The 12666-nt window shown below is 44.4% G+C and overlaps 1 protein-coding gene across 1 annotated transcript; it reads left to right on the top strand.

The window, feature by feature from the left end:
- The first annotated feature begins 3204 nt into the window (after positions 1–3204).
- Positions 3205–9096, top strand: LOC117843988 (uncharacterized). Its single transcript, XM_034724778.2, has 5 exons — positions 3205–3273; positions 5596–5935; positions 6048–6242; positions 7859–7958; positions 8076–9096. The coding sequence occupies exons 1-5, from the start codon at positions 3205–3207 to the stop codon at positions 8764–8766; spliced, it is 1395 nt and encodes a 464-aa protein (XP_034580669.1). The 3' UTR covers positions 8767–9096.
- The last annotated feature ends 3570 nt before the right edge of the window (positions 9097–12666 follow it).

The following is a 12666-nucleotide window of genomic DNA, read 5'->3' as shown; positions in this document are numbered from 1 at the left end:
TATATATTGTTGAGGTATGCCTGAGCTACTGTTAAGGTAGTATAAGGATGTGACATAGGTATAAAATGAGCATATTTGGAGAACTTGTCTATGACCACCAATATTGTGTCAAAGGATTTGGATTTAGGTAGGCCTTCTATGAAGTTCAAGCTGACAGTGTGCCATGACTATTCAGGGATAGGTAAGGGTTGTAGAAGACCTGGGAGCCTATTGTGTTCAGTTTTGGCTTTGGCACATACCTCACAGTTTGAGATAAATTTCTGAATATCACTCTTCATGTGTGGCCAAGAGAACAGGTCCTTGATCTTGTGATAAGTTGTTGTGATTCCACTATGACCACTCAGACCACTTGCATGCAGGGCTAACATGATAGCTTGATGAGCTTCAGTTTGAGATCCCAACCATATTCTGCCTTTGTGTCGAATGACACCATCCACTAATAAGTACCCCTTGTCATTTGAGCCAGTCAAACTAAGTTCCTGTAGCAGCTATTGTTCTTGTGGATCTTGCTGGTAGGCTTCAATCATCACTTCTAGCCATTTTGGTGTGCAAACTGAGACATCACTAATTTCATTGCACTATTGTCTTGACAAGGCATCAACAGCCTTATTTTCAAGGTCCTTTTTGTACTGGACTTTATATTGTAGTCCTAATAATTTGACAAAGGCTTTTTGTTGCATGCCCTGATGCAGTTATTTTCTCCCAAATGGACCAGGCTCTTGTGATCTATTGCTATAGTGAATTGCTTACGTTGAAGGTATGGTCTCCATTTGGTGACTGCCAAGATCACAGCCAGACACTCTTTCTCATATGTTGATAGCCCTTGAGCCTGTTGACCTAATGCTCTGCTGATGTAAACAATAGGGTGCCCTTGCTGCATAAGAATTGCCCTAATCCCTGTTCTTGAGGCATCTATCTCAACCACAAACTCTTTAGTGAAGTCTGGTAAGGCAAGTACGGGGGCAGAGACCAATGCCTTTTTGATAGCCTCAAAACTTTTCTAGTGTGGAGGATGTCATCTACAAATACCAAGACACACTTTCGGAGCAGAGGCTGGAAGATTGTGTTCATTAGTGCTTGAAATGTTGCCGGTGCATTCGTCAGCCCAAACGGCATCACTCTAAATTCCCAGTGACCGTGATGAGTTTTGAAAGTTGTCTTTGCTTCATCCTTGAGTAGCAATCTGATATGGTGGTAGCCTGATCTCATGTCCAATTTTGTGAACCATGAGGTCCCTTTTAACTCATCCAGTAATTCATCTAATATTGGTATGGGTACTTATTTTTCACAGTTATGGCATGGAGTTGCCTGTAGTTAATGCAGAATCTTCAAGTTCTGTCTTTCTTCTTGACTAGCAACACCAGAGAGGCGAAAGGGATAGTGCTAGGTTTGATAACTCCATTCAAGAGCATTTCCTTTACTTTCCTTTCGATCTCATCTTTTTGAGTTGGGGTATACCGATATGGTTTCACATTCACTGGTTTGACTCCAGGTAGGAGAGGAATATGATGGTCGAACTCTCTACTTGGAGGTAACCCTGTTGGTTCCTTGAAGATATTAGAATTTTGATTGACTAGTTCCTGAATTGTAGGAGGTGTGATTGTTGTAGACTCAGTTGTAATTGGGGAGAGTTGGACTAATTGTGCCACTCCACCTTTCCTCAATAAGCCTTTCAACTTGTGTGCTTTGATATTTTTGCATTGAGATGTGCAATCTTTGACCCCTTGCAACACTATCCTCTTGCCTTGATGAGTGAATCTCATCCTCTTTCTCGTCCAGTGCACCCACATGGGGTTGTAGCCTTCTAGCCAATCCATTCCTAGTATTACATCATAATATGGTAGATCCAACACTCTGGCTGATATGGTAAATGTGTTGCCTTGGACCCACCAAGTGACATCAGGAACTTGTTCTGTACTGGTCAATTTCCATCCACTTGCAACAGTCACTTCCCTCCACTTGCAACAGTCACTTGAACAGAAGGAGTTGTTTCTGTGTGTAACCTCAATTGCTCCACCGTTCTTGAGCTGATGAACATTGACGAGCTTCCAGAGTCAATCAGTATGAGCACATCTTGAGTACCTATCTCCCTTGAACTCTGATTGTTTTCTTTCCTTGAACCCCATTTTTAGCACATAAAGATAGAGCCAATAGTTCCTCTTCACTGTCGGATGCATCTTCAAAAGCTTCATCATTCAGTTCAACTTGCATGGCATGTAGTAATTCCTCCATCACATGAAGAGGAACATGGGCATTCATGACCCTGGTTCCATTTCTCTCCACATTTCATGCACAACCCCATCTTCCTGCATTGTGACATCAATGCTTGTAGTTTGTCATCATGTTGCATCTTGTTGTTAGGCTTTGTTTCAGTCACAGGTGATGCCCCCAAGACCCCTGATGCTGGAGTTGTTGTTGATGTAGAGGGTTTATCACTGAATTTGTTATACCCTCTAGAATTCCTGGAGAAATATCTTCTCTGAGAGAGCTCCAACACTTCAACCTGCGTTATAGCCAGAGATACAATAGCATCAACAGTTCGAGGCCTATGTAATTGTATTGCAGATTTAATTTCTGGTTTCAGGCCATCTATGAATCTAACACATTATCATATTTATCGTTGTGCAACAAGACTTTATGCTTGATTTTCTCAAACTTCTCTAGATACTCTTCAACAGAACCTACTTGCTTAAGGTTTAGCAACTCACGCATGAAATGGTTATGCATATCCTTGCCAAACTTTTGGTCAATGGCAACACACAGTTCTGCCCAACTACTAATGGTATGACTAGCTTCATATGCTTGCAACCAGTAAGACGCATTGCCTTTGAAGTTTATGGTAGCAAAAGGAACTCATAAGTGTATTGGAACTTTGTACAATGAAATACTTCTCACTCTTTTCCTTCCAACCCTAGGATGGTCACCATCAAAAAGAGGTAGCTGCTTCCAACGCCGTAATGTGCGAAGTGAGATCCTTTATCTCCTTGTGAAGCACCACTGAAAACTTGTCTGCGTTGATGCTTCAGGTGTTGAATCCATCAACTGCGGTTGTAATTTTCAACTAGCCTGCTTGGAGGTTCTTCACCTCCGTCACTAGGAGATTCAACTTTTCTTCCGCTGTCGTCATCCAGTGCATGAGGGTACGTGTTGGTGCCTTCTTCCCTCGTTGTCGAGGTTTTGGTGGTGGTGGTGGTGGTGGCGACGATGGCGGGCTGGTACTGGAATTGGGCGAATTGGGTGGTGTGTTTGAGGATTGTGGCGGCGAAGTGGAAGGTAGGATCGCCAGGATCAATTCTTCGTACTGAACAAGGTCGCCACGTCAGGTAGGGTCAGTTGTTTTCGTTTGTTCCTCCCTAACTGTTAATTTGACTAAGGACAATGCGTGTACTACTTATTTAAATTTTATCGGTTCTAAGTACCCTAGTTCATATTTGCATTGGAAAATATAATGACATCAGGTTTAGTGCGCTAGCAAAACTAAACTACACGAGAATATGATGCACAAAAATGTCATGCGACCAATGTCAGCCTCCAGTTGCTCGCGACTTCCTTGCGGCAAGGGGGGTCGTGGCCCACCTTGGCCAAGCCGTAGCTCTGCCAGTGGTGGTAGCCATAGTAAGATCCTGTTTATTTGAGTTTCCTGGTAGCTTCTCAACGTGAAAAGTCATAAGCTCAAATAAACAGTGAACTTTTCGTGTAGTTTTTGGAAAACTGGAAGCTAAGAAAAACTAAGTTTATATGGAAAGCTCAATTTTATGACCTTTTCCTTAACTTCCTGAGCTCAAAAAACTATACACATCTTCTAAAAGCTAGTGTTGGCTTATCAAAACCAAAATGCCAGCAGTAGCTTTTCAGAAGAGTTCAAAAGCTGCAGCTCAAACAAACATGCCCTAAAACTAGCTATGCACAGTTTCTTAGTGTGTGTACATCATATGTATGTGACTTGTGAACTTGATCACATGAATCTCTTATCTCTTGTTCATGAGCTAGAGCTAACAGAGAGGATCGGTATCTACTGAAAACACAGAGCCAAATGCTCTGGACTGCAAATAAAGCTCAGGTATTAATTCTTGACCTTAGAGCGAGTGGGAAAATATTGGACACGGTGGAATCATGAGAACCCTCTAAAAAGAATACACTCTAAGTTCGGAGAAAAACATTAGCATTACGGAAATCGTGAAGGCCATCTGAAAACATATACTCAGGGGTTTTTGATTGAAAAAAAAATCCATACACACGTGACGGAGATGGTACCATACATGTATATAAAATCTTAAGGTCAAGCTCAACTTTGTGAATTACAAAATTAACTGACCGTGTATTAGAAGAAGACAAAAGATATAGCCCGAGTGCTCTTTTTATCTTTTCCTTCACTATTATATATATTTATCCTTGATTTGTTAATTTCACGAATTAGTCAAACAATCTACCAATCCTAATAAAACGTTTGAAATATTCAACATTTTATTTGGTTTGTTAAAACATCTTTGAAAATGCACTCAAATGGTAGCAATGTATATAACATGATTTTAAACTTTATTTTACCATGTTCAGTTTCTATATTTTTTGCGAAACATAATCGAAATATTTCAATTTTTTAATTTGTGTATTAAATTGTTGAATACTTTGAAAGATACATAAATTAAGTTTTATGTCGTATGTATACTCGCCATTGCTCCACAACATTATGTTAACGAGGCCTCTAGCTCCGACTCCTTCGGCGGCTCCGACTCCTTCGGTGGCTCCTGTTAGAGCCCTACCAAATGGTGCTGTGGCAAACGGCTCCTACGGAGAAGCTCCAAAAATCATGCTGAAAGAAGCCAGGAGATGGAGCGGGAGCTGGAAAACTAGCTCCCAACTGCTCCTCGTCTGCAGGATCGGAGTCCCAAGTTTTACCCTTGAGCGGCATGGGCAAGGCCAGGGCAGGGGAAGACCACGATGCGACGAGTACATGACGGAAGGCGATGGTGGTGCTGGGGAGATACGGGGAGGCCAGGGCAGTTAGCAAATGTAGCGGAGGGAATATTGTTGAATGAGAATGTTAAGGGCAAGAGGGGAAAAGAATAGGAAGAAAAATGACAAAAAAGAAAAGGAAAAGGAAAATATGTGGGTATTACGGAAATTTCATATTTTTATCTATTTGAGATAATTAACAAACGTTTTACTACCTACACAAGCTGGAGTAAAAAAACTCCACCAGAGAAGCCATAATCGGAGTTGTTTCAGTTACAACCACAACACTGCCAAACTAGCCCTTAGTCTCGCCGTGGCTTTGACCCTTCGGATGATGGTGCGCTGTCACCTTTTTTTTTCTGTGGAGTCACTTTAATGGTGGGTTAATTTTTATTGTCGGGGGTGGGCGGCGGCGGTGGGGAACTCTACGATAAACGACTACAAATTAAAAAATCATAAAAAAGTTATAAAAATACACTAAAGTCTTGTTTGGCTAATCCCCAATCCTACAAATTAATTGTCCGATCCTCTATTGACTTACCTTTTTAATAAAAATGTAAAATGAGAATCTTGACAGAGATAGAAGAAGTGATAAAGAATCTAAAATATATTCAAACATAGTTTATCCGGTTAAAAAAGCAGCCAAAAATTAGATCTGTCGGCGACAACCTCACGAACCCGGCGGTTTTCTTCAGAGACCAAGGTCTCAGTGCTCACTTCTCAGTCCTCACTCATCAGTCATCACCCTCACTCTCCCAGCTCCAGCGCTCCTCCCGCTATGGTGCGCCGCCGCCGCCCTTGACTGAAACCCTAGCGCCTCCCCCGCTGCAGCTCTCCTGGCCGGGTGGCGCTTCCTCTTCCCCGACCGCACCTCACTGCCGAAGCGCCGACGGCGACCCCTCGAGCGGCGCGGCCCCAATCGAGCGGCGTCTTAGTCCTATGGGCATAACCCGCAGGACGAAGCAGGCTCTGATTTGCCACGGTTGGGAAATTCCTACTGCTGGATCTTTAATTTGGGAACAATGCATCCCGTCGCGGTTCTTGATTGAGTGGCATTGTGCTGACACGAACTAGTTATCTGATTTGCAATGCAGAAGTCATCTTGAGGAAAAGGGGCCGGCAAGCTTCGCCTGTTGCCGGCCCGTGCTCCCACGGCGCCGCCGTCGCGCAGGGCGCGGATTCGGCGGAGGTGATGGGGCGCCGCTCGAGCATCGCGCCGTGCGTCGCCTGCGTGCTCTGCGGCGGCTTACTCCGCGACGCAGCCGTCATCCCCGAGTGCCTCCATTCCTGTAAGCTCCGCCCTCTTCCCCCTCCTCCCCCAAATTCATTCTTCGTCTTTAGGGTCTGCCTGATTGTGCCTAGAGTAATAACTCTGTCAAGAAATTGCTAGGCTCGATTTTTATATAGATTTAGGCTGCCTAAATGAATGTTGAGGATGTGAAGCAAGGTTCATTGGCCCATACTCTGTATTATGATAGCAAGAAAAACGATGGCCACACATAGCTCAACATTAGGCAACACTAGAGCGACAGCTGAATAGCTCCACAGCAGGTAGCACTAGAATGTCAGCAAGATCAGTGGGCACAAAAGGGGAGAACTTCATTCCAGATTTCCAATATTGTACCCAAGCAAACGGAAATGAAACCACCAGACATGGATCCTATGAGCCTAACACACATGTGAAAGCAAAGGTTTCGCACTTCCAAGCATTGTAAATAAAGTCCAAATATTACACTAAGCAAAGGAACCAACAATTTGCTGCTAAAGTGCTAACACAGAACAGGAAAACAACAATCGCTTATTATCATCAGCTTGACAACTTAACAACTACACTTAATCATATTAACAGGATATGGACTCAGAAACTGCAAAACAACACCTACTTTTTTTTAGGATAAATCATCATCCATGCTTCTCTGCTGTTAAGCAGCACACCAATGGTTCAATCTCAAACATTAGACATTCAAAAGGAAGGAATGATACATCAAGTCAGTTCATCAGTGTAATGGATTCAGTAAACAAGATCAGTAAAAAACAAGTACATAGGTTCAGAAATCATTTCTTGAAATAATTCAATAGAAATTTTACTGCTTAGCAAAAGGTATGGCAGAGAACTAAATATGTGTGCCGGATTTATAGAAATAGGACACTTTCCACTAAGAGACATTAGTAATGGTGCTGAAGAGATCCTCCTAAACCAAGATTCTATTGTCCAGACTATCAGTAGTCTAACAAAGGTTTCAAGGTTCGAGCAGACTAACAAAGATTATCCTTTGACTGTAGGATAAATAGCTTGTTATTTCTGATGGTCACAATAGCAGATCAAACTGATGGCCGTCTGCAGTCCCAGCTTCTCCTGTGTATTAATTTGCAGATTGCCCCAATCGTGTTGGTACGTTCTCTCAGCAGGCACAAAATGAACAGCCATTCAGTCTGTAAAATTCCTCTTTCAGTTAGCAATGCAGGCCATCAGCCAATCAATAATCCAGGCCATCGGGGCCTGAAACTCTGAACACAACTAGTAATTCAACTCCATTCAGGCATCAAGAACTCAGAAAGATACCCGATGGATGGATACTATACTGGTATGTAGCCTGATGAAACAGTACATAGAACAGCAGCGGCGCCCGCTGAAGGAAGATGCCAAGAATGTCGGAATGATTTCATATGCTACTATACTTTCTTGACATTTAAGTGTGTGCTTCCTCTTGAGCTCGCTCTTGTATATACTCCCTCTGTTGTTGTTGTTTTTTTCTTTTCACATCCTAGAATCCGTGCTGAAGTTTGACCACCAACATGTTTAAACTATCAAATTTCACTATATGAAAAGTTATATTGTTAGGCTTGTCTCCAGAAATGCTTTCAGAAAAGTATAATTTTTACTATCACTATGTGTTTGGATCAGTTTGCAGGGAATGCATAGTTGAGAAATTCACAGATAAGAATATCAACCGGTGTCCTAAGTGCGACACTGATTTGGGCTGTAATCCACTGGAGAAACTCAGGTCTTGTATGTTTCCCTGCACTATTTTCTGTCAGTTTGCACTTTGCAGTACCGCTTACTAGTATATAAGCATGCTGGAGTGATAAGCTGTCTGCCCTTTCATGTTTGTCCTGTGCAGAAATGAACTCACTGACGAGGTGGACCCATGGATAGTAGCCGTTGAGAGGAGCAAGACAAGGATGGCCACTGATGAGGAATGGAGCACCGAAGGATGGACGGCCGCAATGACAAGGGAGGAGGTGGGCCGAGAGGAGGTGGCCGAGCGGGCCAATGCCGCCACCGCGGCGAGGGAGGAGGCGGACGAGGCGCGGGCGCTGGAAGTGGTCTCGGCGCGGGCGCTGGAAGGGGTCTCGGCGCTGACGGCCCAGGTCGAGGCCGAGCGCGCCCGTGCGCAGAGCCTGGAGGACCAGGTTGTCCGCCTGCGCCGTGAGCTGGAGGCCGCGCGTGCCTCCGAGGCCGACGCTAGGCGGCAGGTCGCGGACCAGAAGCGGGAGGCGGAGACGACGGCCGAGATGACGCGCAGTGCCGTCGACAGCGCGGGCCATCAGCTGGAGGAGTACGGACTGCGGCCCACGGAGGAGCAGCGCACTGTCGCCGCGGAGACCGCCGAGTACGTGCTGGCCTGCTGCCTGAGCCGCGACCCCTCCTTCCGCCTGGAGATAGTGCTGGAGGGTGTGGCGGCCGACGAGGTGGACAAGCTGCGGGGTCGCGCGCGGGAGACGGCGTTGAGGCTGGCCCAGATTATGGTCCGAAACGACTCTCCACCACAAGCTGGCGACGACTCGGACGGCGACGGCGTGGATGCCTGATGGTGATGGACGACGACGGGCAGCCATGTTTTTCCACACGAAGCTGCTGTAATTTGGATGCTGTAAATGTAATTAAGCTGACTTTGCATTATACTCCCCATCAGCCGTCCACCGCCAAGCAATGTGGTCAGGTTCATGTTCATCTGTGAGATTTATTTTGCTGACCCAAGAACCCAAAGCTGAACAAACCATGAGTCCCAACTCCGATTTTCTAGTTCCTTACTAAAACTCTCCTTTTCGTCCATGCAAGCTTGAACAAATCAGGGGAACATCCATGTCCATTGGAGCTTGCCGATGAAGCTATGAGGATTGCCAAAATGTTTGTCGTTCTCCCGTTACCAACTGTGACCATAGTGTTTGCCCTGAACAGCTAGCTGCTCGTCAGTTGACATTGCCGACAAATCCGTTCCAACCCAAGGTCGGTCTGGCTCGGTCCACTCGAATAAACCACATCCACGATAGTCGCAACGCCCTACCGAAGAGATCGAGGTCTAAATCCCAAATCCACAAACTTCTTTGGCATCAAATAATATGTCGGTTTAATTTCATCCTAAATCATACTTATCTATTTTTCACCAAACTTATAGAAAAAATATATTAACATATACCATATCAAAATTTTAAAAAAAGATGGATTAGAAAAAAGTCCGAGAAAAAACTAAAACGACTTTGAATCGGAGTAAGTAGTCTTCTTTCATCTATTAACAGAGGGTAAAGGGTGAATTTCACCATATAGAGAACGCAACAGAAGATGGATTAGAAAAGATTATCCGGTTCCAGGAAAAAAAGCAAGCAAATTTTACACCTGTCCGTGACAACCTCAGGCATGGAGGCATGCCGCACGTGGCGGTTCTCTACAGCGACTGACGCACGCCCCGGGATGCAAGTTATAAATATTTTGGGTCATTAAGTCAACCAAAAAATTGATAAAGCAAACTAGAATGACATTCTGCATAAATAATTTAGAAGTAGAAATAAACTAAAGTGGCATATCATCGTAATTAATGAAGTGGTAACTCTGCCTTGGCCCATGTGGAGGATATCCACACCAATTCATTCACAAGTACAGGCTAATAAACACTGTCTCAGCCCAAGCTAACAAATACCATCTCAGTCCAGCCAGTTTTATCGAGCTGCAGTTTCTCCGATCAACATCTGTACATCCGTGACACTGGCTGGGCTGCTGGCTCGACCAGGCTGAGGGACAACGGGCTGCCAAACGCACCCAACGGCGATTAGCTCCATCCGGCCGCCACTGCACCCCAGCTCCATTGTGGTCCGCCGCCGCCGCCCTTTGCCGAAACCCTAGCGCGCCGCACCCGGCTGCGGCTTCCTGGGCGGGTAATGGTCGCTCCCTCTTCCCTAATCTCACCTCACTGGTCACTGTCGATGCCGATTGCCGAGGCGCCGACCCTCCTCCAGCGCGCGTCACCGCCTCATCGGGTTTTATTTTTCTATTCATCGGGGTTTCGAGAGGCACTGTGCTGATATAAACTGGTTATCATCTGATTTATAATGCAGAAATCATCATGAAGGTGAGAGGCCGGCAAGCTTCGCCTGCAGCCGGCCCGTGCTCCGACGGCGCCGCCGTCCTGCAGGGCGCGGATGAAGAGGCGATGGCGTCGTGCGTCACCTGCGGGCTCTGCGGTGATTTCCTCCGCGACGCAGCCGTCATCACCGAGTGCCTTCATTGCTGTAAGCTACTATACCCTTCTACTTCTTCTATCCATACACAACTGATTGTTGAGGGGCATCGTGTAGGTCTCGTACGTATTTGTTTGTGCCTGAAGTGATCTCGTTTGCTTTTATCTGTGTGTGATTCCGTTTACTTTTATCTGTGTGCTACAGATATGAATCTGAGGTGAAGTATCAATTTTACTGGTTGTTTTGTTTTACTTATTGTGCATTTGATTTGCTGGCGAGTTTCATTCCTAACCTTTGAGTTTCATGGCGCAGATTTATTGGTTCAGAACCTCAGAATGATTTCATATACTACTATACTTTTATGACATTTGGCACTTCCTCCTGAGCTCACGCTTGTAAATACTCCCTCCATTGTTTTTTATTTGATGTCCTAGAATCTGTGCCAAAGTTTGACCATCAACATGTTTAAACTATCAAAATTCACTATTGAAAACAGGTCATTTACCTGGACTGAAACCCAACCTAAGTATTCAGGTTCCAGAAGGCACGCCTAGGTTTCAGCAATGTCACCACAGCTCATCTCAGGATGCTGGAGGCTGAGATGCAAAGCTTTTGAGGAGCTGCAAAAAAGAAGACTGAAAGCTCCCACTACTAAAGTGAGTTCCAAACATCATTCTGATATGCGAGTCTACCATGCATCTCTCTTAAAGACTTAAACTATCATGAATCATAGTAATACCAGCCTGCATTGTGGAAACTCATGAATCCCAGTGAAATCTTTCAGACACTATATATACTGAGTCATCTGTGTAATTGTAACATGCACAATTTTGCTGATCAGCAAAGCACTTTTTCTGATAAAATGTCATTTCTGATCAGGATGAAGCTGCTCAGGTAGTTGAGAAGCATCATATGGAGAAAATTGAGTTGGTAAAGCAGATGATGCTAAAGATGCATGCTATACTAGGAACAAAAAGATTTTGAACCAGCATGTTGTTTGGATTAAAAATTTTGTTCCAACATTAGTCAGTGCCATCAATGATCAAGATTTGTTTGAATCGTCAGGACAACGAAAGAATGCTGCAGAACCCATGCCTAATACTGGGACAGGACAAGATACAAATGCAGAATCTTACTAGTTCACAGTGTTGTGGACACTTTCTTGGGCACAACAAAAAAACGCAGGAATTAAGGAGAAGGCGGCGTCCACCAGTCGTGCCTTTTGCCTATCTTTTGGTTTATATCGATTTGTAAGGTATCGATCAGTATTAGGATTGTTAGTAGTAAGAGAATTGCAGATTGTCAGGAGATTTATATTAGTGCCCATGTGTGCTGCTTTGAACTTTATCTTCGTTATTTTGTCCATGATTTGCTAGTTTCATAAATTAATCCAACAATCTACAAATCCTAATGAAACATTTTGAAATATTCACCACTGTTTTCGGTTTGTCAAAACACGTTGAATTGCAGTCGATTGGTAGATATGCATATACCATGATTTTAATTTTTTTTATAAACTCATTCAGTTTTTATATTTGATCACCAAAAGATATTTCAATTATATAATTTGTGTATTTAAATTTGTTGAATACTGTGAAAGATAAATAAAAATAAATCTATCTCACCTATGTACCCACCATTACCTTCATACAATGATACTATTTCGAGTTGCTCTTGATTTTGGGAAAATGCAAAATCGCATGTACATATGACTACATGATTTATCTCAACCGTTGTCTTTTCATACAACCGTTGATCCACTACCTACCCCATGTACTTCTCATCTATCAATGATCCATCTCAAACCCTCATCACTGATTTAAAAATGAATAGCTTGATCTTGCCTGGACCCTTCCACTTGGTCGTGCCTGGTGGAGTCTGCCACCCCCGCCACGTGTTGTTGCTCCACTCGTCAACTAGCTCTAAAGCTAACTTTTCTCTCGCGGTCTCTTCTCAAGCTCCATCTACTCTCCCAGCCCCCAATCATCGTCCATCCCTCCATCTCTCCTGCCGCTGTGGTCCGCCGCCGTCCTTTGCTGAAACCCTAGCGCCTCCCCCGCTGCGTGTCTCCTGGCCGGGTGACGCTTCCTCTTCCCCGACCGCACCTCACTGCCGAGGCACCGATGGCGACCCCTCTCTTACCGCACCGCTGAATGTTCTCTTACCCGCAGGCCGAAGCAGGCTCTGATTTGCCACGGTTGGGAAATTGAAATTCTGTGCTGCTGGATCTTTGATTTTGGAGCAATGCACCTCATC

Source organism: Setaria viridis, chromosome 2 (genome assembly GCF_005286985.2).
Source record: "Setaria viridis chromosome 2, Setaria_viridis_v4.0, whole genome shotgun sequence".
NCBI classification, from domain to species: Eukaryota; Viridiplantae; Streptophyta; class Magnoliopsida; order Poales; family Poaceae; genus Setaria; species Setaria viridis.
This window is presented reverse-complemented; position numbering and strand designations above follow the sequence as displayed.